Source organism: Stigmatopora nigra, chromosome 10 (genome assembly GCF_051989575.1).
Source record: "Stigmatopora nigra isolate UIUO_SnigA chromosome 10, RoL_Snig_1.1, whole genome shotgun sequence".
NCBI lineage: Eukaryota > Metazoa > Chordata > Actinopteri > Syngnathiformes > Syngnathidae > Stigmatopora > Stigmatopora nigra.
In genome coordinates, this window is record NC_135517.1 from 1645178 (window position 1) to 1670758 (window position 25581).

General features: G+C 37.1%; 2 protein-coding genes and 1 long non-coding RNA gene across 8 annotated transcripts in view; 1 reads left to right on the plus strand and 2 right to left on the minus strand.

Moving 5' to 3' along the window:
• zhx3a (zinc fingers and homeoboxes 3a) overlaps positions 1–12410 on the plus strand; it is a 34618-nt gene extending 22208 nt beyond the window's left edge. For all 5 annotated transcript variants that reach the window (XM_077725712.1, XM_077725713.1, XM_077725711.1 and 2 more), the window contains 2 exons: positions 2352–4922; positions 11707–12410. In XM_077725712.1, the coding sequence (XP_077581838.1) occupies positions 2572–4922; positions 11707–11740 (2385 nt within the window). In that variant the 5' untranslated portion in view covers positions 2352–2571 and the 3' untranslated portion in view covers positions 11741–12410. The remainder of the gene's footprint in view (positions 1–2351; positions 4923–11706) is intronic.
• Positions 7717–11845, minus strand: LOC144202749 (uncharacterized). Its single transcript, XR_013327554.1, has 3 exons — positions 11621–11845; positions 10454–10558; positions 7717–9028 (listed from the first exon to the last, which is right to left on the minus strand). It is a non-coding gene; the product is annotated as an uncharacterized LOC144202749 (long non-coding RNA).
• A 1901-nt stretch (positions 12411–14311) lies between the features above and the next one.
• On the minus strand, positions 14312–24153 carry top1a (DNA topoisomerase Ia). 2 transcript variants are annotated; one of them, XM_077725715.1, is made up of 21 exons: positions 24027–24153; positions 23539–23563; positions 21552–21636; positions 21349–21445; positions 20439–20491; positions 20266–20364; positions 20113–20182; positions 19425–19507; positions 19231–19346; positions 19037–19158; positions 18834–18956; positions 17894–18081; positions 17532–17676; positions 17303–17446; positions 17053–17238; positions 16916–16984; positions 16256–16370; positions 16038–16165; positions 15547–15641; positions 15332–15481; positions 14312–15258 (listed from the first exon to the last, which is right to left on the minus strand). In XM_077725715.1, exons 1-21 carry the CDS (start codon positions 24057–24059, stop codon positions 15156–15158), a joined length of 2229 nt encoding a protein of 742 aa, XP_077581841.1. In that variant the 5' UTR covers positions 24060–24153; the 3' UTR covers positions 14312–15155. The 2 variants fall into 2 exon arrangements, with proteins under 2 accessions (XP_077581841.1, XP_077581842.1); XM_077725716.1 differs by lacking the exons at positions 20266–20364; positions 20439–20491; positions 21349–21445; ... (1 more) ...; positions 23539–23563; positions 24027–24153 and having other exon boundaries at positions 14313–15258; positions 19037–19153; positions 20113–20175.
• Positions 24154–25581: the final 1428 nt, after the last annotated feature.

Here is a 25581-nt window from a genome sequence, read left to right on the forward strand (position 1 = left end):
AGCAAGTGTGTCTTGAGATACAAGGAAAATTTTGAGCAAATGTTTATCTTGGGGTATGAGTTACATTTTGAGCAAATATGTATCTTGAGATATGAATAACATTTTGAGCAAATGTGTATCTTGAGATACGAGTAAAATTTTGAGCAAATATGCGTCTTGAGATACGAATAGAATTTTGAGCAAATATGGATCTTGAGATATGAGTAAAATTTTGAGCAAATGTATTTTGAGCAAATATGTATCTTGAGATACGAGTTAAATTTTGGTCAAATGTATTTTGAGCAAATATGTATCTTGAGATACGAGTAAAATTTTGAGCAAATACCTATTTTGTGCAAATATTTACCTTGAGATAGGAGTAAAATTTTGAGCAAATATGTATCGTGAGATACGAGTCAAATTTTGAGCAATTATGTATCTTGAGATGAGACAAATTTTGAGCAAATATGTATCTTGTGATACGAGTCAAATTTTGAGCAAATGTGTATTTTGAGATACGAGTACAATTTTGAGCAAATATGTATCTTGAAATACGAGTAAAATGTTATTTTATTTGATTCATATCCCTGGCAAAGTTGATTTGAGATAGGAGTAAATGGACATACGAACGTATTCAGCTCGTATCTCAAATGGTCGGCTAGTGCTTTGTGTGACTCTCGCTATGTTTTTCAAGTTATGTATTGCAATGTGTGTGTGCTTTCCGTCCGTCCGTCCGTCATTGCATAAGCCAGCGTGTGTTATTTTCAGCAAATGAAATGAAAGCTGTGCTCAAGTGTTTTTACTTGAGTGGAAAAACACCACCTACATTGTCACACTGTATTTAGCGCTTAGCGTTTAGCGCCTCCACTTATTCCGCCGCCGCCAAGCCTTCTTTGCTTTTCTACATTCACACAGCTGTTACCGTAACGGGTGCGTCTACGCGTGGCATCTTTACGATTGGTCACCTGTAAATTGGTGTTCTATTAAAATGCTTTTCATGCAAAAATGTAATCACTATGTGCAATACTTTAGGATATTTTTCTCTCTTTTGCCTTTGCCAAAGTATTTTTTAAATATACAATCGTACCTCTACTTAGAAAATGTATTTACTTTTTACGTAACTTGAAATATTAGTAAGCAGATCAGTACTTTATATGTAAAAAATCGCAAATTCGTTCCAGTCAGTGTTTCAATTTTGTATGAAAGATGTACACACGAAATTGATAAGAAAATGATTTATTAATTTCTTAAAATTAATAACAAGTAAACAAAATATTTGGGTTAAATTCATACAACAATTTAATTCATTTTTTTTGTAGATGGCCGTATATCAAGTAAATTTACAGTTTATTTTTAATTTTTAAAATGTTCTTGGTGTAAGGGTGGAATTATCTTATTTTTATTGCAAAACAACAACAAAAATACATTTTTTTAAATCATCATATTTTCTTTTCTTTCCCAACATAGCTACTTCCATCTTTAAATAAGGAAAAAAGTAAATTATTTTCATAAGTCCGAAGTCTGAAACCAAAAAATAAGTTATTATTGTTATAATAATTATCAATTTTTAAAAATTATCTTTTATTGTGAAAATATTTTTTCTCATATCTAATTCTAAGGAGAATTTATGTCATCCAGCTCCAAATAATATCACTTTATTTATTCATTTTTCATTAAAACAAACTGAAACCAAAAAATAAGTCAATAAAAATAAGTTATAATTATTGTAATAATTATTGATTTTTTAAATATCTTTTAATGTGACAACATTTTTCTCATCTAATTCTAAGGAGAATTTATGTCTTCCAGCTTCAAATAATATCACTTTATTTATTCATTTCCCATTAAAATTATTATCGATTTAAAAAAAAAAATCTTTTATTATGACAAAAAAATTTCTCATATCTAACTCTAATGAGAATTTATGTCATCCATCTTCAAATAACATCACTTTATTTATTCATTTCCCATTAAAACAAACTAAACTAACAAAATAAGTTATTATTATAATAATTATTATCAATATTTAAAAAATATCTTTTATTGTGACATTTTTTCTAATATCTAATTTTAAGGAAAATGTATGTTTTCCAGCATCAAATAATATCACTTTATTTATTTTTCATTAAAACAAACTGAAACCAAAAAAATTAGTTATAATTATTATAATAATTATTATCAATATTTAAAAACTATCTTTTATTGTGAAAATATTTTTTCTCATATCTAACTCTAATGAGAATTTATGTCATCCATCTTCAAATAACATCACTTTATTTATTCATTTCCCATTAAAACAAACCACCTCAACCCAATGTCGCCATTCCGTGCCTCCTATTAACCCTCCCTCCCTCCATTTTGTGCCCTTTTAGGTTCCCCGGCAGCTCTTAAAGTCCCCCCTCGGCGTCCCTTGGCGTCTCCAGCACCCCCCCAATCAAAAGTCATGAAGCAGCATCCCCTCCGTGGCTGATCCATGCCACTCCGGTCCGTCCTCTGGCCCTCCGCTCTCATCGCACCGGACAATCAAACCCCCCCCAAATCCCCTTCCCGTGGTCTCCGGCCATTAACGCCGTCGCCGCCGCCGCCGCCGCCATGGCCAGCAAGAGGAAATCCAGCGTTCCCTGTATGATCCCCTCCTCCAAATCCAAACACGCCCGCGAGGAAATCATCCTGGGTTCGTTACCGGAACTCCTCCCCACCATCCCGGAAGACGGCATCCTCAGCATCTCCATGGACGAACGCGGTGGCGCTAGCGAGGTCCAAAAAGGCGGAGCCTACGCTTGTCCACCGTGCTCCTTCGAATCCAGAGACCTGAACTACTTTTTGGACCACATGCACACTTGCCACGCCGATTTTAGGGCGCAGGGGACCTTCTACTGCCTGAGTTGCGCCGTTTCGGTGGTCCGTTTCGAAGCTCTGGCCCTGCATAACGCTAAAACCCACCCCAAGATCGTGGAGGGTTCCATGACGGCTTCGTTGAGCGTCAACAAGCGGGACGGGATCACCGCCGTGGAGCAGAGCTTGTTCACGGACGCCAAACAAGACGCCGCCATTTCCCTCAGCAAGACCCCCATCGCCAAGATGATGCGAGCTAAAGGGGAACACAAGAAAATCGTGGTTTCACATACTGTGGAAGTCTTGAAAAGAGACACTGACCACAAGGGGGCGCCAAACGCAAGTATCCCCGAACTCCAAAACGGAGCTACGACCAGGACGACTGCCGTTCGCACGCCGGTGGCGACCCTACCGGCGTCCAATCGTGTTTTTCGCCACCAGCACGCTGCCCCCCCATTGCCGTACCCGGCATCCCATAAAGACCTCCCCAAAGTGATGATCCCCCTAAGCAGTATCCCTACTTACGACGCCGCCATGGACACCAGCAGTTTTCTCAAGACCTCCTTCGGTAAGTTCCCCTACCCGACCAAAGCGGAGCTCTGCTACCTGACGGTAGTGTCGGAGTTCCCCGAAGAGCAGATCAAACTGTGGTTTACCGCCCAAAGACTCAAGCAAGGCATCAGTTGGTCTCCGGAAGAAATCGAAGAAGCCCGAAGGAAGATGTTTAACACCGTCTTCCAGGGCTCCGCCCCCCAGAAGCAACCCACCACCGTCGCCGCCGCCCAGCGTCACGTCAATCACATCGTTACTCACCGCACCGTAACGGCCCCTTCAGGTTCCAAAGGACTTAACTTTCCCGGGGTCGACGCCCCCTTTGGCGCCGGGAGGAATAGAACCCTGGGGGCCATGGCCAAGCAGGCTAGCGCGTCCACCAATCCCAACGTGACTAGGGTTTCCTATTCCACGCCTATTCTTTCTCCGAAGCTTCCGCCAACGCTGGCGCCCGTCAAGAATCTTCAAGCGGAGGCGGAGCAATGCGGGGACGGCCTCGGAACGACGACGACGGCCGGCTTCGCCAACGAAAACGGCAAACCGTCAAACGGCGTCCACGCCAACATCAGCAATAACGATTTGCACTACGTCGCGACCCCTAATGACCTTTCCCTGAGCGTCCCGGAAAGTTCCAACAATCACCATGACGACGGCGCCGTGGAAAACACCAGCGACATCAATCATAACAATCACAACAACGTCTTAATCCGTCCTCAAGAGCACGCCGACGACACCCCGAGGAAGGACAACAAGCCAATTGACGACGCCCCCTTGCCGAATCAAGTCATTGGCTCCTCCCCCTCCGAAAGCACTACCACCAGCAGCAGCGGCGGCGCCGCCAACGCCACCGCCGTCATCACGAAAAGTATGTCTATCTTACAGCAACTCATCAAGGAAGACGACTCGTTCGCCGCGGACGGAAACGGCGCCGATCGCAAAATGGAACCCGTCAAGATCAACTTTAAAAGACTGAAAGTGAACGAGAGTGAAGGCGATTCGGAGGCGGGGCGTCAGGATGGCAAAGCGGAGAGAGGGGAGGGTTCTTTCTCGCCGCCATGGGCCGCCAAGAACGCCCAACAGCTGCGTATCCTTCGCCAGGCCTTCTCCGGAGCGCGTTGGCCCAACAGCCAGCAGTACGAAGACTTGAGCCGACGGACGGGCCTCCCCAAGTCGGAAGTGGTGCGCTGGTTTAGCGATAGCCGCCATAGCAGCAAGAATGGGCAACTCAAGTGGCTGGAAACGTACCTGCGACCAACTACGGACGCCGAGGAGGCGCCAGCGCCGACCCGATGGCGGCCCGATCCTCCTCCGCCGCCGCAAACCGCCGACAAATGCTGGCTACGAGACGTGGAGAGCGAGAGGGAAGCGAACAGCGAGCCGACGCTTCAGTGGCAGGATTTAACCTCGCCGCTGCGAGGGCTGATGGCGAGCACGGCAAGTGGCGAGATGGTCAAAAGCGGGAGCTCGCCAAAGGACGCCTGGCCGGAGAGAGAACGCCAGCAGATGAGCGCCAGTCAGCCGCTCATTGAACAACCCAACGACGCTAATCAGACTAGGTGAGTCCAAGCCTTATTTCTCACACACAGTCCGCTTTTTAATGGTAAAAAAGGCCTATGTACACGTACATACATCCATCCATACATACATATATACTTGTACACATACATACATACTTGTACACATACATACATACTTGTACACATACATACATACTTGTACACATACATACATACTTGTACACATACATACATACTTGCACACATACATACATACTTGTACACATACATACATGCATACTTGTACACATACATACATACATACTTGTACACATACATACTTGTACACATACATCAAAAAAACGACATTGTATAGTTAGACTTTTTCTTCAAAAAAACGACATAGTATAGTAAGGCTTTTTGATTCAAAAAATGACATAGTATAGTGAGGCTTTTTCTTCAAAAAAACAACATAGTATAGTAAGGCTTTTTCTTTAAAAAAACGACATAGCATAGTAAGGCTTTTTATTAAAAAAAAACGACATAGTATAGTAAGGCTTTTTGATTCAAAAAAACGACTTAGTATAGTAAGGCTTTTTTATTCAAGAAAACGACATAGTATAGTAAGGCTTTTTTCTTCAAAAAACGACATAGTATAGTAAGGCTTTTTTCTTCAAAAAAACGACATAGTATAGTAAGGCTTTTTTATTAAAAAAAACGACATAGTATAGTAAGGCTTTTTTATTCAAAAAAACGACTTAGTATAGTAAGGCTTTTTTATTCAAGAAAACGACATAGTATAGTAAGGCTTTTTTCTTCAAAAAACGACATAGTATATTAAGGCTTTTTTCTTCCAAAAAACGACTTAGTATAGTAAGGCTTTTTTCTTCCAAAAACCGACATAGTATAGTAAGGCTTTTTTCTTCCAAAAAACGACATAGTATAGTAAGGCTTTTTTCTTCCAAAAAACGACATAGTATAGTAAGGCTTTTTTATTCAAAAAAAACGACATAGTATAGTAAGGCTTTTTTCTCCGAAAAAACGACATAGTATAGTAAGGCTTTTTTCTTCGAAAAAACGACATAGTATAGTAAGGCTTTTTTCTTCGAAAAAACGACATAGTATAGAAAGGCTTTTTTCTTCCAAAAAACGACATAGTATAGTAAGGCTTTTTTATTCGAAAAAACGACATAGTATAGTAAGGCTTTTTTCTTCAAAAAACGACATAGTATAGTAAGGCTTTTTTCTTCCAAAAAACGACATAGTATAGTAAGGCTTTTTTCTTCCAAAAACCGACATAGTATAGTAAGGCTTTGTTCTTCCAAAAAACGACATAGTATAGTAAGGCTTTTTTCTTCCAAAAAACGACATAGTATAGTAAGGCTTTTTTCTTCCAAAAAACGACAGTATAGTAAGGCTTTTTTCTTCGAAAAAACGACATAGTATAGTAAGGCTTTTTTCTTCGAAAAAACGACATAGTATAGTAAGGCTTTTTTATTCAAAAAAACGACATAGTATAGTAAGGCTTTTTTATTCAAGAAAACGACAAAGTATAGTAAGGCTTTTTTCTTCCAAAAAACGACATAGTATAGTAAGGCTTTTTTCTTCGAAAAAACGACATAGTATAGTAAGGCTTTTTTCTTCCAAAAAACGACATAGTATAGTAAGGCTTTATTCTTCGAAAAAACGACATAGTATAGTAAGGCTTTTTTCTTCCAAAAAACGACATAGTATAGTAAGGCTTTTTTATTCAAAAAAAACGACATAGTATAGTAAGGCTTTTTTCTCCGAAAAAACGACATAGTATAGTAAGGCTTTTTTCTTTGAAAAAACGACATAGTATAGTAAGGCTTTTTTCTTCGAAAAAACGACATAGTATAGTAAGGCTTTTTTCTTCCAAAAAACGACATAGTATAGTAAGGCTTTTTTATTCGAAAAAACGACATAGTATAGTAAGGCTTTTTTCTTCAAAAAACGACATAGTATAGTAAGGCTTTTTTCTTCCAAAAAACGACATAGTATAGTAAGGCTTTTTTATTCGAAAAAACGACATAGTATAGTAAGGCTTTTTTCTTCAAAAAACGACATAGTATAGTAAGGCTTTTTTCTTCAAAAAAACGACATAGTATAGTAAGGCTTTTTTCTTCGAAAAAACGACATAGTATAGTAAGGCTTTTTTCTTTGAAAAAACGACATAGTATAGTAAGGCTTTTTTATTCGAAAAAACGACATAGTATAGTAAGGCTTTTTTATTCAAAAAAATGACATAGTATAGTAAGGCTTTTTATTCAAAAAAACGACATAGTATAGTTAGGCTTTTTATTCAAAACAAACGACATAGTATAGTAAGGCTTTTTTATTCAAAAAAACGACATAGTATAGTAAGGCTTTTTTTATTCAAAAAAACGACATAGTATAGTAAGGCTTTTTTATTCAAAAAAACGACATAGTATAATAGTAAGGCTTTTTCTTAAAAAAACGACATAGTATAGTAAGGCTTTTTTATTCGAAAAAACGACATAGTATAGTAAGGCTTTTTATTCGAAAAAACGACATAGTATAGTAAGGCTTTTTTATTCAAAAAAATGACATAGTATAGTAAGGCTTTTTATTCAAAAAAACAACATAGTATATTAAGGCTTTTTATTCAAAAAAACGACATAGTATAGTAAGGCTTTTTTATTCAAAAAAACGACATAGTATAGTAAGGCTTTTTTATTCAAAAAAACAACATAGTATAGTAAGGCTTTTTTATTCAAAAAAACGACATAGTATAGTAAGGCTTTTTTATTAAAAAAAAAACGACATAGTATAATAGTAAGGCTTTTTCTTAAAAAAACGACATAGTATAGTAAGGCTTTTTATTCAAAAAAACGACATAGTATAGTAAGGCTTTTTTATTAAAAAAACGACATAGTATAGTAAGGCTTTTTCTTAAAAAAACGACATAGTATAGTAAGGCTTTTTCTTCAAAAAAACGACATAGTATAATAAACCTTTTTCTTCAAAAAAACGACATAGTATAGTAAGGCAATTTTTTTTTTAAAAATGACATAGTATAGTAAGGCTATTTTTCTTTTAAAAAAATGACATAGTATAGTAAGGCTATTTTTCTTTAAAAAAATGACATAGTATAGTAAAGCTTTCATTCCCTGATTTGTTTCTATGTATTAGTAGTCAAAACCTTCCAACAATGACTAAAGGAAGTGTAGCCTAAAGGTTAACTCACTAGTCTCTTGTCTGGGAGACTTGGGTTCGATTCCCGGTCGGGTCACATTTTCACTTAAGTGTTTCTGTGTATTTCTTGGAAAGACACTCAAATGATTACTAAGGAAAGTGTAGTCACTTGGATGGCGCAGAGCTTAGTGCACTGGACTCCCGTGTGGGAGACCCGGGTTCGATTCCCGCTGTCGCCCTTTGGCTGATCACTACACCATGTGGTTCAGTAACTGGAATAAGAAGAAGAAGAAAAAAGAAAAAACTTTTTAATTTATATTAAACACTTAGTCATACTTTTCAGCAAAAGGTTATATTCCGAACTGCCTTCGGCAGTTCGGAAGAATGTTGGAGGGACCTGTCTGTGCGAAAGGCGTTCTCGGGTCGGCCTTCGGCCGACCCTCGACCGCTTGCTTGGTCAGTGAACCGCCGACACCGGGAAGCGAACTCACGTTCTCTCGGTGCAAAGGCGAGTGTGCAACCCACTACACCAACTCGTGCCCCACTTATACAAGGGTGTTGAAACGTTTTATCCAAGGAAATGGGTTGAAACACTTAGTCATTTTTTGGGACAAAATGCTTCATCCACCACTGAGGACTTATACACTTATATACTTAGTAAGTAATACTTATTCTTTTACCTGAAAAATTGTGGGAAAATCTTTGCATGCACTGGGATTTGAACCCAGGACCTCAGAGTTGGCAAACTGACGACTTATCCATTGGGCCACCACCCTGTGGAAGAAAGCAGCAGTACTTATAGTTAGTACTTTTTCTTTTACCTGAAATATATTTGGAAAATGTTTGCATGCACTGGGATTTGAACCCAAGTCCACAGATGTGGGAGACTGATGACTTATCCACTGGGCCACCACTCAACAAGATCAGGCAGTTGTATGTGTTGTTTTGTCTCTTTTCACTCCTAGATCGTACTTAGTTCTTTATGGGACCTTCAAGAGGAAAAAGTGAAGTAAACAGGGCAAACCAGGATTTGAAACACACATTGTACACATACATACATACATACATTTTTGTACACATACATACATACTTGTACACATAAATAGATACATACTTGTACACATACATACATACATACATGTACACAAACATACTTGTACACATACATACATACATAAAAACTTGTATACATACATAAATACTTGTACACATACATACATACATACTTGTACACATACATACATACATACTTGTACACAAACATACTTGTACACATACATACATAAATACTTGTACACATACATACATAAATACATACATACATACATAAATACTTGTACACATACATACATACTTGTACACGTACATACATACATACTTGTACACATACATACATACATACTTGTACACAAACATACATACATACTTGTACACAAACATACTTGTACACATACATACATAAATACTTGCACACATACATACATAAATACTTGTACACATACATACATGTACACATACATACATACATACTTGTATACATACATACATACATACTTGTACATATACATACATAAATACTTGTACACATACATACATACATACTTGTACACATACATACATACATACATACTTGTACACATACATACATACATACATGTCCACATACATACATAAATACTTGTACACAAACATACTTGTACACATACATACATACATACAAACTTGTATACATACATACATACTTGTACACATACATACATAAATACTTGTACACATACATACATACATACATACATACATACAAGTACACATACAGACATACATGTACATTCATACATACCTGTACACTTACATGTACACATACATACATGCATGCATGCATGTACACAAACACACATGCATGTATGTATCATGTATGTATGTATACATACATATACACACACAGAAACACATACATATATATACATACATACACACACAGATATAGAGATAGATACACATACAGATACACATGTTGTATTTGGTTCCTAGAACTTTACTGTTAAAAAAATGGGTAAACCTTTTCACCATGTATCTGTCTATTACTGTAAATTTAACATTGAGTAAAATGCCAAGACTAAAAGGATTGCCTGCGTCTTAATCACCGTTGTCAACATTCATTTTCCACGCTTGAACGCAAAAAAGAATGTGTGGGAAAATGAAAAATGGAAGAAAATCCCATTCCATCCAATCTTACTAACCAACACAATAAAAGTTAGCGCCGTGCCAGCAAAGCATACCATCCTATTACTCGTCACTAGCATTTCTACTCAACCCAGGATCTCTTTTTAAATTCTATTTTTAGGTAAGCCTTCGTCTAGCGCATTGAATTATACATTGAAAGCGCATGCTAATACATGTGAATAAATCATTACCATTGTGTTCAGTAGGATGGATTTTCACACAGCCACCGCCGCCGCTTCTCGCTGTAGGAACTTTTGCCAGGGATGGAGTCCGTGACCGGACGGACGTTTGGTCGCCTGTCAAATGGTGACAGAGAGTTTACTGTTGAAACCAGCTCTCAAAATTTGATTCATGAGAGAGAAAGTTTAATATCTAAGTATTGTTTGATATCTAAGTATTGTTTAATATCTAAGTACTGTTTAATATCTAAGTACTGTTTGATATCCAAATACTGTTTGATATCCAAGTACTGTTTAATATCCAAGTACTGTTTAATATCCAAGTACTGTTTAATATCCAAGTACTGTTTAATATCCAAGTACTGTTTAATATCTAAGTACTGTTAAATCCAGCTCTCAAAATTATATTCATGAGAGTTTAATATCTAAATATCTACTGTTTTCAACAGTACTTAGATATTAAACTGTCATGTATATATTTTTTCTGGTTTCAACAGTACTTCGATATTAAACAGTACTTCGATATTAAACAGTACTTCGACATTAAACAATACTTCGACATTAACAATACTTCGAAATTAAACAATACTTCGATATTAAACAATACTTCGAAATTAAACAATACTTCGACATTAAACAATACTTCGACATTAAAAATACTTCGACATTAAAAATACTTCGACATTAAAAATACTTCGACATTAAAAATACTTCGACATTAAAAATACTTCGACATTAAAAATACTTCGACATTAAAAATACTTCGACATTAAAAATACTTCGACATTAAAAATACTTCGACATTAAAAATACTTCGACATTAAAAATACTTCGACATTAAAAATACTTCGACATTAAAAATACTTCGACATTAAACAATACTTCGACATTAAACAATACTTCGAAATTAAACAATACTTTGACATTAAACAATACTTCGATATTAAACAATACTTCGATATTAAACAGTACTTCGATATTAAACAATACTTCGAAATTAAACAATACTTCGACATTAAACAATACTTTGACATTAAACATTACTTAGATATTAAACATTACTAAGATATTAAACATTACTTAGATATTAAACGCTCTTAGAAATTAAACTCCAACAATACTTACATATTAAACTCTCAAAAATATAATTTTGAGAGCTGGCTTCAACAGTAAACTCACCATCTGACCGGCGACCAAACGTCCGGCGACCAAACGTCCGTCCACCGATGCAGTCTTGACCTAAATTGTCCACGTCTTGTCTTTAGGGATCGCCTGAGGATGGAAATGCTGGAGGTGTGACCAAGTGGCCGCAAAAGAGTGTTTGTCATGACAGCAAATGTGATTGTAGCTGGACCGTAAAGACTCTTGACTGTAACTGTGAATACCCCCGCCAAGCCCGTCCTCCTCCTCCTCCTCCTCCTCCTCTTCTTCTTCTTCTTCCTCCTTCCATCTGCCATCACTTCCCGTCAGAAGAAAGAACTTGTCACCTTCTCCCGAGTCCTGTGATGTTTTTCTTCAGCCTTTCATGCTTCTTTGCGATGGTGCGGAGGGAAGGGGAGGGGCCACAACCAGGTCACTACGAGGGATCAAAAAAAAGAAATGAGAAGACGCACACTGACTGGAAAACTTGACTTGAAGAAAATAATTAAAAAACAAAATAGGACGGGATAAAAAGTCCAGTTGGTCATTTGTGAGGAAATCTATATTCAGTATATGAACGAAAACTGCACTATAAAAACGAGGGTTGTACTGACTGAACGGACAAAAAAAGACGTGTCAAAGAAATGTTATTGTTGGCTTTGTGATATTTTTTACTTTTTTTGGGGTTTTTTTAGCAAACCAGTACTTCAGCACTGCCTTGAATTCTACTCATTTTTTGCTTTTTTTCTCAACCCCAATTCATTTTACTTTTTTCTACGCTCACTGTAAGTCCAGATGCAATTAAAAATACTTTTTTTTTTAACCCGTATCCATGTTGGTGATCACTTTGTGGTTCGGCTACACGCAAGAGACAATATTCAATGCACTAAATAACCAAGATAGCAAAGCGCGAATGGTATTGACAGCTTTTTTTTTTTTTTTGTTTGTTTTCCCGGTCCAATAACCTCCCCAATTTTCCAAACCTGTCACCACGCTAACGTTGCCTTACTCAGCTATTTCCGTGTGTTGCTATATGATGACCTGTTTGTCCGTGTTGGCCTGCTTTCCGGCTACTACTGCGCTTTTTTTCTGTAAAATTCATGAAGAAATGTACAAAAAAATATGAATGACTTTAAAAAAAATGAGAAAAAAACGACAAAAATAAACAAAAACAAGCTAGTGCATCAAGCACCTGAAAAAAAATTGTGCCGCTACTTTTCTGTACACTTTGGAGATGTTTTTTTTTTCCTATCAGCTGTAACTGTAAAATATTCTATCTTGTGATTGGCCAATTGTTGGGAAAAAAAAGCTAAATTACCATTTTTTTTGGACACTAACAGAGATCTGGAAGCTAGCTAGCTAGAGAGCCAAATGGGGAGAATTTTGTTTGTTAAAAAACACACAGTCACTACATGGATATCTTATTAAGCTGCATCTTTGTTAAGCTGCTAATAGCTAAAAGAACGGTGCTATACCATCCAAAGTGAAATTGGAGGTTCATCTCCTACCAGCAGTGTATGCACTTGTGTCGAATGTTACAAATTTATTTTGCTTTGAGATAAATGGAATCTGGACTTACGGTGTTTAAAAAAAAAAAAATGATCGCTTACAGAAAAAAACTAGAAAGAAAAAAAAACTTTTATGAAATAGCCTGATCATAAAGCACTGTTGTATCATCCTTTCTACACTTTCTCTGAATCTTTACAGAATAAACGGAATACTCACCAAAATGTAGTCTTGTTTGTTCTTCTTCCAGATAACAAAAGCTGTGGGATGCCTTTGAAATGAGACCATAGATCTTAGCACGCCCCCTGGTGGTCAAACGTTGACAATAGCTGAAATTGGCAAGAAAAAGGACGCTCGGCTGCATGCCTGCCATCTTTTATCCTTTTTTTTTGTTTACTAAAAAGGGAAACCAAACTGCAAAATGTATTTAGTACACAATAAATCTTTCAAATATTACTTATAATGCCAACACTATTGCCAAATAATACCGTAGTTAACTTAAGACCAAAAGTGTTTGAATATTTTTTTTTAAATGTAGGATTTTTATTTATATTCTTAACCTACAATGAGCATACAACTTAACATTATCAAATGCTAGGACAAAAAGGTAAAACAGGAATAGGATGTTGACTTTACAACTACTTACATCAACTTTCCTATCATAAGCGTGGAATAAAATCAATTCACATTAAAATGTTTACATTGCTATAACCTCATTCTTTACACAATTACCTACCTAAAATTGTAACAGATTGGTGATTATTTTTGGCAAAGTTGATATCCCTCACACGCGCACTCACGCACGCACTTCTCCGATGAGAAACACTTTTTCATTTTACAGACTTAAATACATTGAGTTCAAGTAGCAGGGGGGAGATTTTTTTTTGCTTCAAAAAATTTGAAGTTCAACTCCGATGGAGACTTTGGGGGCTAAGTAGCAGCTTTAGGGGATGGATGGAGCTTTCCAAGTGACTTGATTAAAAAAAAAGTTAAAAAAAAATTCTACCCAAAAAAAATTTCTACCAAAAAAAAAAAATTCTACCAAAAATTAAAAAAAAATTCTACCAAAAAAAATGTTTTCTACCAAAAAAAAAAAATTCTACCAAAAATTTAAAAAAAATTCTACCAAAAAATGTTTTCTACCAAAAAAAAAAAATTCTACAAAAAATAAAACAAAAATTCTACCAAAAAAAATTTCTACAAAAAAAAAAAAAAACAAATTCTACCAAAAATAAAACAAAAATTCTACCAAAAAAAAAAAATCGACAAAATAAAAAACGGGTTCACATTGACGCTGGAAAACAAAAAATCCGAAAAAACAAAGTCCCTGATTAAAAGGCTGTAAAACATATTCACATTCTGCTCGCCCATAAAAGTTTCCGTGTTTGCAGTTGTTCCTCCAACCCCCAAAACTGTCCCACTTTCAGACATCCGCATGCTAATAATCACCATTTTTTTTAAATAGTCCAGTTTAAAATAATCACCCTAAACAGCCGGCTTTTTTTAAGATGGTTGGAGGTGGGGGGGCCCCTATTTAGGCATACAAACGCACGCAAACACTCACGCCAACGTCAAGCTCACACTTGTCCTCCAAAAAGGCCTGTGGGTGGTATTAAGGAATTCATTTGATTTGACTTATCAAAATATAGATTCGTTCCGATAATATGAGGGGCGAAAAAATTAAAAACGGTGGGTGAGGAAGGATAAAAATGATGCAAAGCAGTTTCTTGTTTGCTTCTTTACGCAAAGCGACGGGAAAGGGAACCACAGAGTTCAAAGTTCAGTTAAAAAAAAAAAATGGGGGTGTGTGTGGGTTACCCAATTACTGGCACTACGCCTTGATGTTCAGAGTTCAGCATGATGCCTGATCCCAGATCAGATGTTTGGACTGATACTCCAAAGTAGCCTCATCTTCTGGTTTCGTCTGGTCTTTTTTTTAGTAGTTTTGTTTTGTTTTTTTCCTGCTAAAAACCTTCTTTTGGGGGGGCCCGGTCCATCGAGAAAAAAATGTGTTACAGTAAAAAGAAGCATCCGATTAAAAAGGAGAGTTAAAAGCAGAACCTGGAATTTAAAATTCAAAGTCATCGTCTGCCATGTCGATGGCCCAAGCGAACTTCTCGCGTTGGGTTTTGTTGTAGATCTTCTCCACGGGAATGCCCCACTTCTTAGACCTAGAATGTAACAAAAAACTGAGTTAAAGTAAGCAGAATCCAGACAAAAAATATCACTAAAAAAGCGACTCACCAAGCTACGGAAATCCTCGGGTCGAGATAGTTAAGTTTTGAAGTGCCGAGCGCAATCTGCTTGTTCTCTTCGCGATCGGTGGCCTGAACTTCGAGTTTCATCAATTGTTCTTCTATCCTCTGGACGGCCTTCTTCTTGGTCTCCACGGTCCTACACGGGGTCAGGTGTTGTAATTACACGTTCACGGCGCCCCCTATTTTTACAAGTGTACTCACTTCTTAGTTTTTTCATCCCTCCGTACTTTGGCGTCAGCCTTGGAGCTCTTCAGCTCTCTTTTTGCATCGGCCAGTTGGTCTCTTTTTGCTTCGATCTGACCAAAAAAAAAAAAACAATCAATAAATAAATTAAGTGAAAATAAAGTATCTCAAAAATACCACGTGCGATGATTTTTCTTAAGATTTTCCCTTCAAAGTAAAACACTTGTACTCCCTATTAAAAACCATGAATATGGAGCTGAAAATTGTCAATCAGGGGGAGGCTTATACGAGAGAAATTGTAAAAGTCAACGATTTTAAGGCAATTTTAAGGGTGCGGCTTATATGCAGATGAGGCTTATATGCGAGAAAATACAGTGATCAATCCTGACATATTGAAATAAATTGATGAAACTGCATAATTTAAGTATTTTGTCTAAAACGGGGTCACCAACTCTAGTGAGCTACCACTTTAAAAAATAAATCCTCTGAGAAAAAAAACATTTGCTTACCTTTGTCTGCAGGTTTTGCATGGACTTCTCAAACGTTTTGGGTGGTGCCCTCTGATGGTTGCACAGGATGGCCACAGCTCTGTTGGCCCGGTTGTAGGACAGAATCTTGGCTGGGACATTCTCATCCACTAGATAAAGGGTAAAAAGTGACATAAAATAAGAGGATGGACAATTCAACTTTAAGAACGCTTTGGATTCTGTAGCCGAGACTCACTTACCGTTGGTAAGCTCTTTGAGCTGCTGCTGCAAGGTAATGGAGGCGTTGTAAGTACGGAAAACTTTGGCCGTCAGACCGTCCATCAGTTCCTGAAGGTGCTTGTTGAGAATTGAAGTCTGCTCGGACAAATGAAATGAGAGTCAACAAAATGGCCAACTGGATGTTTAACGCTAAAATGACAGCTTAAAAAAATTGGAGCTGAAGCAAAACATTGAAATTTGTTTCTGACGTGGTCGGACGTTTGGTCGCCAGATTTTTTGGTCGCCGGACTTTTTTGTCGCCAGACTTTTTGGTCGCCGGACTTTTTGGTCCCCGGACTTTATGGTCGCCGGACTTTATGGTCGCCGGACTTTTTGGTCGCCGAACATTTGGTCCCCGGACATTTGGATCTTCGGACATTTGGTCCCCGCTCAAATTTACTTAGATATTAAACTCTCGCATTTAAAATTTGAAATTTCATCAGATCAAGATCCGTCAAGGAATCTTCCACCGCGCATTCCCCTGGAGATAATTATCCCAAATTAATTGAGCGTCGTGTGGCGACGCCTACTGCACCTATGACTTAATTGTTTGAAGTACAGGCTGGTCGGCTTATGCCCGAAAAACTTGCTAAGCGATTGTACTTCAACTCCAAGGTACGGCCGCATATCTTTCATCTTACATTCAAGCGGTCAAACAGGTCGTCATCCGGCTCTTTGTTTTCCATGAACAATTGAAGATTTTTAAAAACCTGGAATAGAAGAACAAAGCACCCATGAACACATCACTTTTGCAACTGGACATATTTTCCATTCTTACCCTTTTTTCCACCGGGACTTTGTTGTAATATCGGATGGAATCTTTACCCAAGAAATCGAATTCCACCACAAACTCTTGCCCGTCATTTTCGGGGTAAAGTTTAAGGTGCTCCACTCTGAGGGAGCAGCAGCCCACCGTGTCGGCAGTTTCCCCTTCCTCCTTTTCGTTACCTGCTCTCAGCGCCAGCTGTGGGAGCCGAAAACAAGCTTTAGCGTTTGTCACATGACAACCGGGTCGCTCATTTACTCACCTTGTCGATAAAGTAGAGCGCCACGGCTCTCTGTCGGATCCTCATCTCCTTGGACTTCCAATCGTCACGATACTGTGTCCTAATACGGTCCACACATTTCTTTAGTCTACGGGCCGTTTCGTACTTTTGCCAGTCCTTCTCTCCCTGTACAAAAAATATTTTAAAAAAGGTAACCATGATGTTGTATGGTGGTCAAGACAGGTAGGTTTTAGGTCAAATTGTGGCTTACCTTAATCCTAGAGCTGGAGTTCAACATGATGTACTTGGTAGAACCTTGAATGTTCTCAGTCCACGAGACCAGCCACGTCACCTTGTTATCGTGGCGAACTTCTTTCCACTTGGTGCCAGGAGGGGGTGGGGGGTGCTTGGAGTCCCTGGGTGGAGGTAAAAAAACAGAGGGATTTTATTTTTGTTGTCATATACATTTGTTTTTAAGCAAGCGTTTCAGATAAGTACTGTATTTTCACAACTATAGGGCGCACCACATTTAAAGGCGCACCCTCAATGAATGACATTTTTTTTTTCCATATATGAAGCACAATGGATTATGGGATACCTAAAAGTGTGTGTGACAAGAAAAAATGTACTAACTTGCTGCAGTTGACGATGACGTCTTTGGGTCGGATCCGACGTTTCAGCATGCCCATTTTGGGATGGTCTCCGCGACCGCGGAAAAGGCCCGGCGGCTCGATACGGAAGTTGGCGATCCGTTCCCGGTGGTTGTCCATCATGCAGAAGCCATATGCCTGTAAGACGCGCTCATTCTCCTCTTTGATTTTCTACGAAGGAGCAAAAACGTTCAAAATTAAATCAAATATCAGGCTGTTTAACAAAACAAATGGCTGAGTTAAGACCCATCTATGCATATATGTACATTTATGTGTATGTATGTATATGTGCTTATAAAAATGTATGTATGTGTAAGTATGTATATATATATATATATATATATATATATATATATATATATATATATATATATATATATATATATATATATATATATATATATATATATATATATATATATATATATATATATATATATATATATATATATATATATATATATATATATATATATATATATATATATATATATAGATATATATGAATGTGTAAGTAAGTATGTATATCAATGTGTGTAAGTATGTATATAAATGTGTATGTAAGTATATATATGTATGTGTAAGTAAGTATACATATGTATGTGTAAGTATGTATATATATGTATTTATTAACTTACTTACGACCCATTTATTTGTCTAAAATGTTTTTTTCTGTGTCTGTATTCTCACCCTCTTGCTACTGTGACAACAAAATTTCCCTAATATGGGATGAATAAAGTTATCCAATCCAATATCAATTAATGGAATTGAAAAAAATTTTAGATTATAACACATGGCTAGCTAGGTATGTAAAGTAGTACACTCGGTACTGCAGCAATTTGAAAATCTAGTTAACAATTATGGATGATGACAATAGATGTAGATGAATTGAGGACCAGGTAATAATGGTGAAAGATGTTTACCAATTTGTCCTCCTTGGACATGGCTTTTTTGGCTTCCGACTGAGCTTTGTAGTAGTCCGCCATTTCGGTAAAGTTACACTTCTTCAAGTCAGTGATCTTCCCCCTTTCCTCGGCGGTCATTTCCTGAATTTAGAAAAAGATTCGATGAAGGAACAAGGAAGGAAAACCCCTAAAAAAAAAGACTTGGCTGACTCTTCACTTACCTTCCGCCAATCTTTAAAAAAGTTTTTACGAAAGATATCTTTTGAGGTGTATTCGTGGTCCAGCATTTTAGCAAAGAACGTGGCCACTTCTTCTGCCTCTGGACTAAGCTTCAGTGGCTGCCCTTCAAGATAAAAACGATATGTGAATTAATCCACCCGGGTGATACGACGTTATGTAAACACGGGTGTCTTACCATCGTAATAGAAGCGGACTTTGCTAGGAATTGGCTCATATGGTGGGGCAAATACTGGCCCTTTGTGCTCCAGAAATTTCCACTTGACACCATCTGTGTATCGCTCTTCTTCCCACCTGGAATCGGTAGCAAAAAATATTTATAAATATAGTTTTTTAAAAGTAATGAAGAGCAAGTACGACAAGAGTACTCACCATTTCCACTTCTCTTCAGGCTCCTTTTTTACTTTCTTTTTTGCATCGGCAGTTTCTCCTTTTTTATCTCTCGTCTTTTTCAGCTAAAATTGGAAGCGAAAAATTGTAGTAAACATAGTAAAACTCATTCAATGCCAGCAAAAGAAAAAAACATAAGACTAGCAAGTTTTCCTGCATATTGGTCGCCCTGCATATAAGCCACACCCTTAAAATTGCCCTTAAAAAATATTTAAAAATTGCAACAAAAAAAAATATTTGAAAAAAATCGCAAAATATTACTACCGTATTTTCACGACTATAAGGCGCACCCTCAATGAATGACTTTTTTCCATATATAAGGCGCACTGTCTATTTTGGAGAAAATGTAAGACTTTTTAGTGCGCCTTATAGTGGTGAAAATACTTTAGTAATTACTATTGACTTCCAGGTGTGAAGCACTCACTACTTTACAGTCACCTCTAAAGCCAGCCATTGTTGATGTTTTGGATTTTTTTGTATAAAATCTGGCAGTGGGGGAGGAGCTATATGATGGAAGATTTTGGAAACTCAGATGGCATCTGCATATTTAACAGTATTGTTTGTGTTTTGTTTATGCGCATATAAGCCGTACACCTCAATTCAGTCATTTTTTTAAACTTATGTGAGGAAAATAAAGTAATTAATTGACAAATTTCTTGACTCATCTTACCTCAGTTGGTTTCCTTCTCCTGTCCTTCCTGTCATTTTCAGTCTTTATTTTTTTGGGCTTGATGTCATATCTGCAACATGAACATTAAAAAAGTTAAGCAACCATAAAGATGAAATTAAAATCTTAAAGTTAAAATGAAAACGAGCCACTCACTCTTCATCGCCATCCCGTTCTCGCTTTAAATTTAAAGATTTCTCAAGTTTGGGCGAATGATAAAAGTCATCGTCAGGCTCGCACTTGACATGCGGAGGGCTAGAAAAAGCAGTAAAAAAATTATCTTCTTAATTATTACAATAAATCCTTTAACTCAATCTAAGCGCACTTACCTGGAGAAGCCATTTTCTTTCTCCTTTTTGATTTTACCATCAATGACTTTCATCTGTAAAAGATGAACGTAAATCAACAGTCAAAAGCTGGAAGAATACTACAAGCTATTGGTGTCATGTTCAATGTTCCCTCTAAGCCAGCGGTGTCAAACATACGGTTCGCGGGTCGGATTTTGGCCCGTCTGGTGGTTTGGTACAGCCCGGGGAAGAAAGCTGCATTGTATAAAAAAAAATATGAATTTTCCTTGAAAATTGTAGTTCTTGTATTATCCGCTAGGGGCGCAGTGTTTTAGTACGTGCAAACAACATGAATTGACATTTATTTATGTTCTTGTTATTTTCTTGTTCATAATATATTGTTCATAATGTAAAAGGAAAATTCTGTTAATAAACATTTTGATAATTGACTCATTCTTTGCACTAATTATTAGTATTAGTGACTAATACAAAGGAAAAAAGTGGGCTTATTGTTGGTTCTATGTCATTTTGCAATGAATTTACTGGTCCGGCGCGCTTGATATGAAATTAAGCTGTACTATTCGGCCCGCGGACCAGACGTTTGACACCCCTGCTCTAAGCTGTGCACTACCCTCGTCTTCTCTGCGCAGCAGCAATCAGTAGTAAATAGAATAGTAAATAAAATCCAAACTTATTGTTTTACTCCTCTCCCCATGATGGCACTGTTTACACAGTAGCCAATGGCAGTAGCACTGTCCACTCTTATGTTTTTTTGTGTTTTACAGCATGTTTTATATGAAAAATTAGAGGTAACATTGACATGCAAGTGTGATAATGGTGTTCCCATAGTGAGCAATGATGATGTCACTCACACTGGTACTCAGTTGTCTTTTTGCCCAAAACAACAAAAAATAAGAGGGAACATTGGTCATGGTCCATTCATGCGACCCACCTTTTTCTCCTTGTGCTTGTCTTTAAATTTGTCTGCGCTGCCATCTTTGTGCTTCATTTTATCCTTATCGCCGTATTTTTTGTCAGAGGAGTGTTCACTGATGTATCCATTTAATGAAAAATACAAAGGTTAGATTTAACGGCATAAAAGGATACACCGACTGTGCTTTTTTTTAAATAGTAAACAAAAAAAACATGTTTTACCCGTTGCCATGCTTTAGTTTTTCCCGTTCCTTGTCTTTCTTGTGGTCCTTGTGCCTATGTTCTTTATTTCTATATCTATTGGAGTCTATGAGAAAAATAAGATATGTATGAGTGAGTGGGCAGTTTTAGTCGTTGTAAACAAAAAATTGTAGTGTACGGATTGATAAAATATCCCTTTAATACAATAATATGTTAGTGTCCAGAAGAATCTGTCTTGCTACTGCAACCAAGAAATTTCCAGACTGTTCTAATCTAATCATATTTTGAGATCAGATTGAACATGTCGGAACAGGTAAACAAACGTAAAGAAGCAAAGTTTTTCTTTGAATGTGACTGAAGTAGACAGTACATTTTCAGGTGGGTTGAAAATTTATAAAGCTGATTTTAGTTTCAAAACTGATATACGGAACATTGTTTGTACACGTATAAATACCAGAATTCATCTTGGGTTCATCCAAACTACTTAAAAATTGGCTTCATTTACTTACGTGAAACACAAACATATACGTATAAATAAAGGCCAGTTTATTTATGCTATACATATTTTAAGACTTTAGTTCGGAGGGCTGATTTAAAAAAGGAGGAATTGTGAACTTGTGAATATTTAATTCAGCATAATTGTTAAATAGGAAAGTAGCTAAATAAAGAAGGAATATCCTAATGTGGTCATGAGTAATTTTGGCCTTATGTTAGCTTGAGATGCTAAGTTAATAAATGTTGCTTATTGTTAGTTGGCCTAATTAACTTTAAGACACATTTATTTGGGTTATTTGGGCAGGATTTAAAAATAGACAGGTTTTAAAACTCCATTAAAAAAATCGAGGGACGTTGCAGGCTCAGCAAATCTTATAAATTTGAATAAAAACCTAAAAGAGATAACATAACTACATCCATAACATGCTAATAGTTAGATGAACAACATCTAAAACGTACCCAAAATGTTCACCAAAATTTGTAGTTCAATAAAAATGGTTTAAATAACCTTCATTTTAAATTAATCTCTTGACCTAACAATGTAATAAACAAAAATGTTGTCAGCATTTGACCTGTACAATTCGTATATCTCCAACATAACTGTTATCCATTATCAATAAGAAAAGACGTTCTGTTTTTAAATTGTACTATATTTTTGTCCATGAATAGATAACATTGTTACAACAAACGTCACTTTCATGGCCAAATGTCGGTGTAAAAAGGATATCTCGGTCTTACGTGGTTATTATTGTCTAATAAAATACAATAGTTTCGATTGAATTTCTAATGTTTGTATCCCCAAAAACAAAAATGGCCACAATCACTTTGTCATACTTCACAATTGTAATATTTCAAGCGAAAATACTATATATTTAATCCAGGTCGTTTTATTTATAATTAATTTAGATGTTTTCCTTATCGTTATGTTGGCAAAAGTTACTTTCTCTTAAGGGAGGCGAAAAATGGAAGCCCCAGTGACCGTAGCATTATTTAACCGTGTCGGATATTAGCTAGTCGCTTTAGCGTGTCACGTCGCCGAGGTATACCGAGTTATAGGCGAGCCGGCTCGGCCTTCGGAGCCACGAAGGCACGGTGGCATGCACCCATCCGAGGCTGAGCCTGGGTTCAGCTTGCAGTCGTCAGGCCGCTGCGCCGAAAAAGAAAATGGCGCAGAGACTAAGTCCTCAGCGCCCATACCCTCACTTTCAGCTGGAAATTTCGCCCGTTACGCCTGACCGGCGGCTCAATTCGACGTAGCAAATGGCTAAAACACTTCCTAGGCCGTACAAATACGTATTCGAAGAGAGTTTCATATTTCCCAAACAGCTGTAGCAAGGCCTCCCTTTTGAACAATAGACGCTTGTGAGTGAAAGAGAGGACTTAGTCTCTGGACGCCATTTCTGTCCTCTGCTCTCTAAACTAATCCCATGTTATCATGTATCCCCGAAAAATAGCATTTTATTTCCTCCGTACATTTGAATCGTCATGTTTATTAGAAATATAACACGCTTACCGTTGACCCGAGAGCCACCGTCGATCTGAAATACACCAGGAAACAGACATGGGTTACATTTTGGTAGAAGCTAAAGCAGCCGGCGGCTAACTAACTTTGAACTTGCTGGATGGCAAATCGTCAGTATCCTAGCCCGGTGAGCTAGCATGCTAACACTGGCTACAAATGGGACTTAGCGGCTAATACCTAGCCACATGCTAACGCTACATTCAATGCAGCCATACGGCACTATGTATTCGCGTATGCGTCTAAACACACAAGATTATGCGAGAAATCGCCTGCCGGCATACTACGGCGTCATTAATAACAAATAGCGAGTACAAGTTGTCAGGATATTATTCATAATATAAAAACCAGTAGACTTGATCAACACACGGCCAACACGCATTAGCTACCAGTGTTCACAGTTGGCCAAGTTACCCTCCTAAGCTATACACATTTATTACGAGAAAGTATTACTACGTTCTAAATCATGATAATAGCGTTACCTGGTCCTCGTTGTGGGCATGGTCCCCACTCATTTCCTTGGCGGTGATGGACAAGAAATTAAAAATGACAAACGTGTGCCACACACCGGCGAGCAGAGGCAGGCAGAATGAAGAAAGAACTGGGTTGTGTAAGACCAAAGTCCCGATTGAATTGCAGTGCGCATGCGTACACATTTAAACGGCAGCAATGGAGCTCCTCCTTTGACGAGAAACGTGTTGCTTTTCAACAGCAAGCTTTTACGGGGTTTCAGGGGTTTACCAACTTTTCCCATCCACATTCATTTTAAAATGTATTTTTTTACGTTATAGGTCAGTGGATGCCATTCACGCCCATACACGTCCAGTCCTTTTTATACTAGGTCATAACAATGGATTATTAGGTTAGAATACAAGCATAATTATTCAGAGGTATACAGATAATATAAAATATTACATCATGTCAGAAGGAAAATGTCCAGTGAAGGTAAAAAAAATATCACAGGATTAAACTGCAAAAACTGGACTATTTGCCCACACACCGTAGATTGGACACCACTTGTGAAGATGGGGATTACTGGAAACAATTTTACACATTTTTACATTCCTATCAACAATAGTTGCTTGGTTTTCCCTCACAGGCCTAATGTTTACATACAATCTCGACTTAAGAACATTGAATCATCTAAGGCCAAGCCAATTTAAATTGACACAATTACAGTCATAAATACATTTCTAAAAACTATAAAAATACTATCAACAACAACAAAAAATCAGTCCTCGCAAATCATCAAAAAAGTGTATTTTTGTTGTTGTCATTCACCCCAAAATGGAGGTTAGCATAAAAAGAACACATTAGGCCGACTTGCCCTCAGTAACCTTGAAAGGCAACAACATAACTATCACGTAACAACTCAAGAGTTTCAAACTATACTTAGACAATGTAAAGGTCAGCATTTATTTAAGAACTATAGTTTAAAGTACATTTATTTTAATGTTTAGACTATATTTACTATGTCCTTTTGTTATAATGTAGAATCCAAATGGAAAAATAGCAATAATTCGCTCATTAAAATAAATTTGATACAAAATTGATTAGTAATGAAAATGTATTTGGGTGAACTTCCGCGTAAGCAAATAACAGATGACGTATTTATGACGTCTTCTCAGTGTTTGTCTGTCGTGCTGAGTAGGCAAAACCCTTTCCAACCAACAGAGGGTGCTATAAGCAAAGTTCTATGTCCCTAAGTATTATCAAACCATATACAATGACTAGTATACGTAATGTAGTAAATTCTATACCCTAAACTATGAAATCCTATCAAATATGATCACAGTACGCATAATGTATGTCAAATTTGTTAATAGATTACAATTAAAAGTAACAGAAAATCAGATTTTACCTTAAACTTTGAAGTTGAAGCTCTTTTAATTTGGGATGCAAAAATATCTGCTCACATTCCAGGATGCTCCTTTTTCCAGGGTTAATCTATTAGTGATTAAATATATATTTTAAGCCAAAAAAAATCAAAACAACATTAAAAAATATTTAATCTGCAAAAGAACAAAAATCAAATAA

Coding starts and splice junctions, on each gene's coding strand:
- top1a (XM_077725715.1), bottom strand. CDS start 24,059: ATGAGTGGGGACCATGCCCACAACGAGGACCAG. Junction 21,446..21,551: donor AAACTAAAGCATGGCAACGG/GTAAAACATGTT, acceptor TGGATACATCAG/TGAACACTCCTCTGACAAAA. Junction 15,482..15,546: donor AGGGATGAAAAAACTAAGAA/GTGAGTACACTT, acceptor GACCCCGTGTAG/GACCGTGGAGACCAAGAAGA.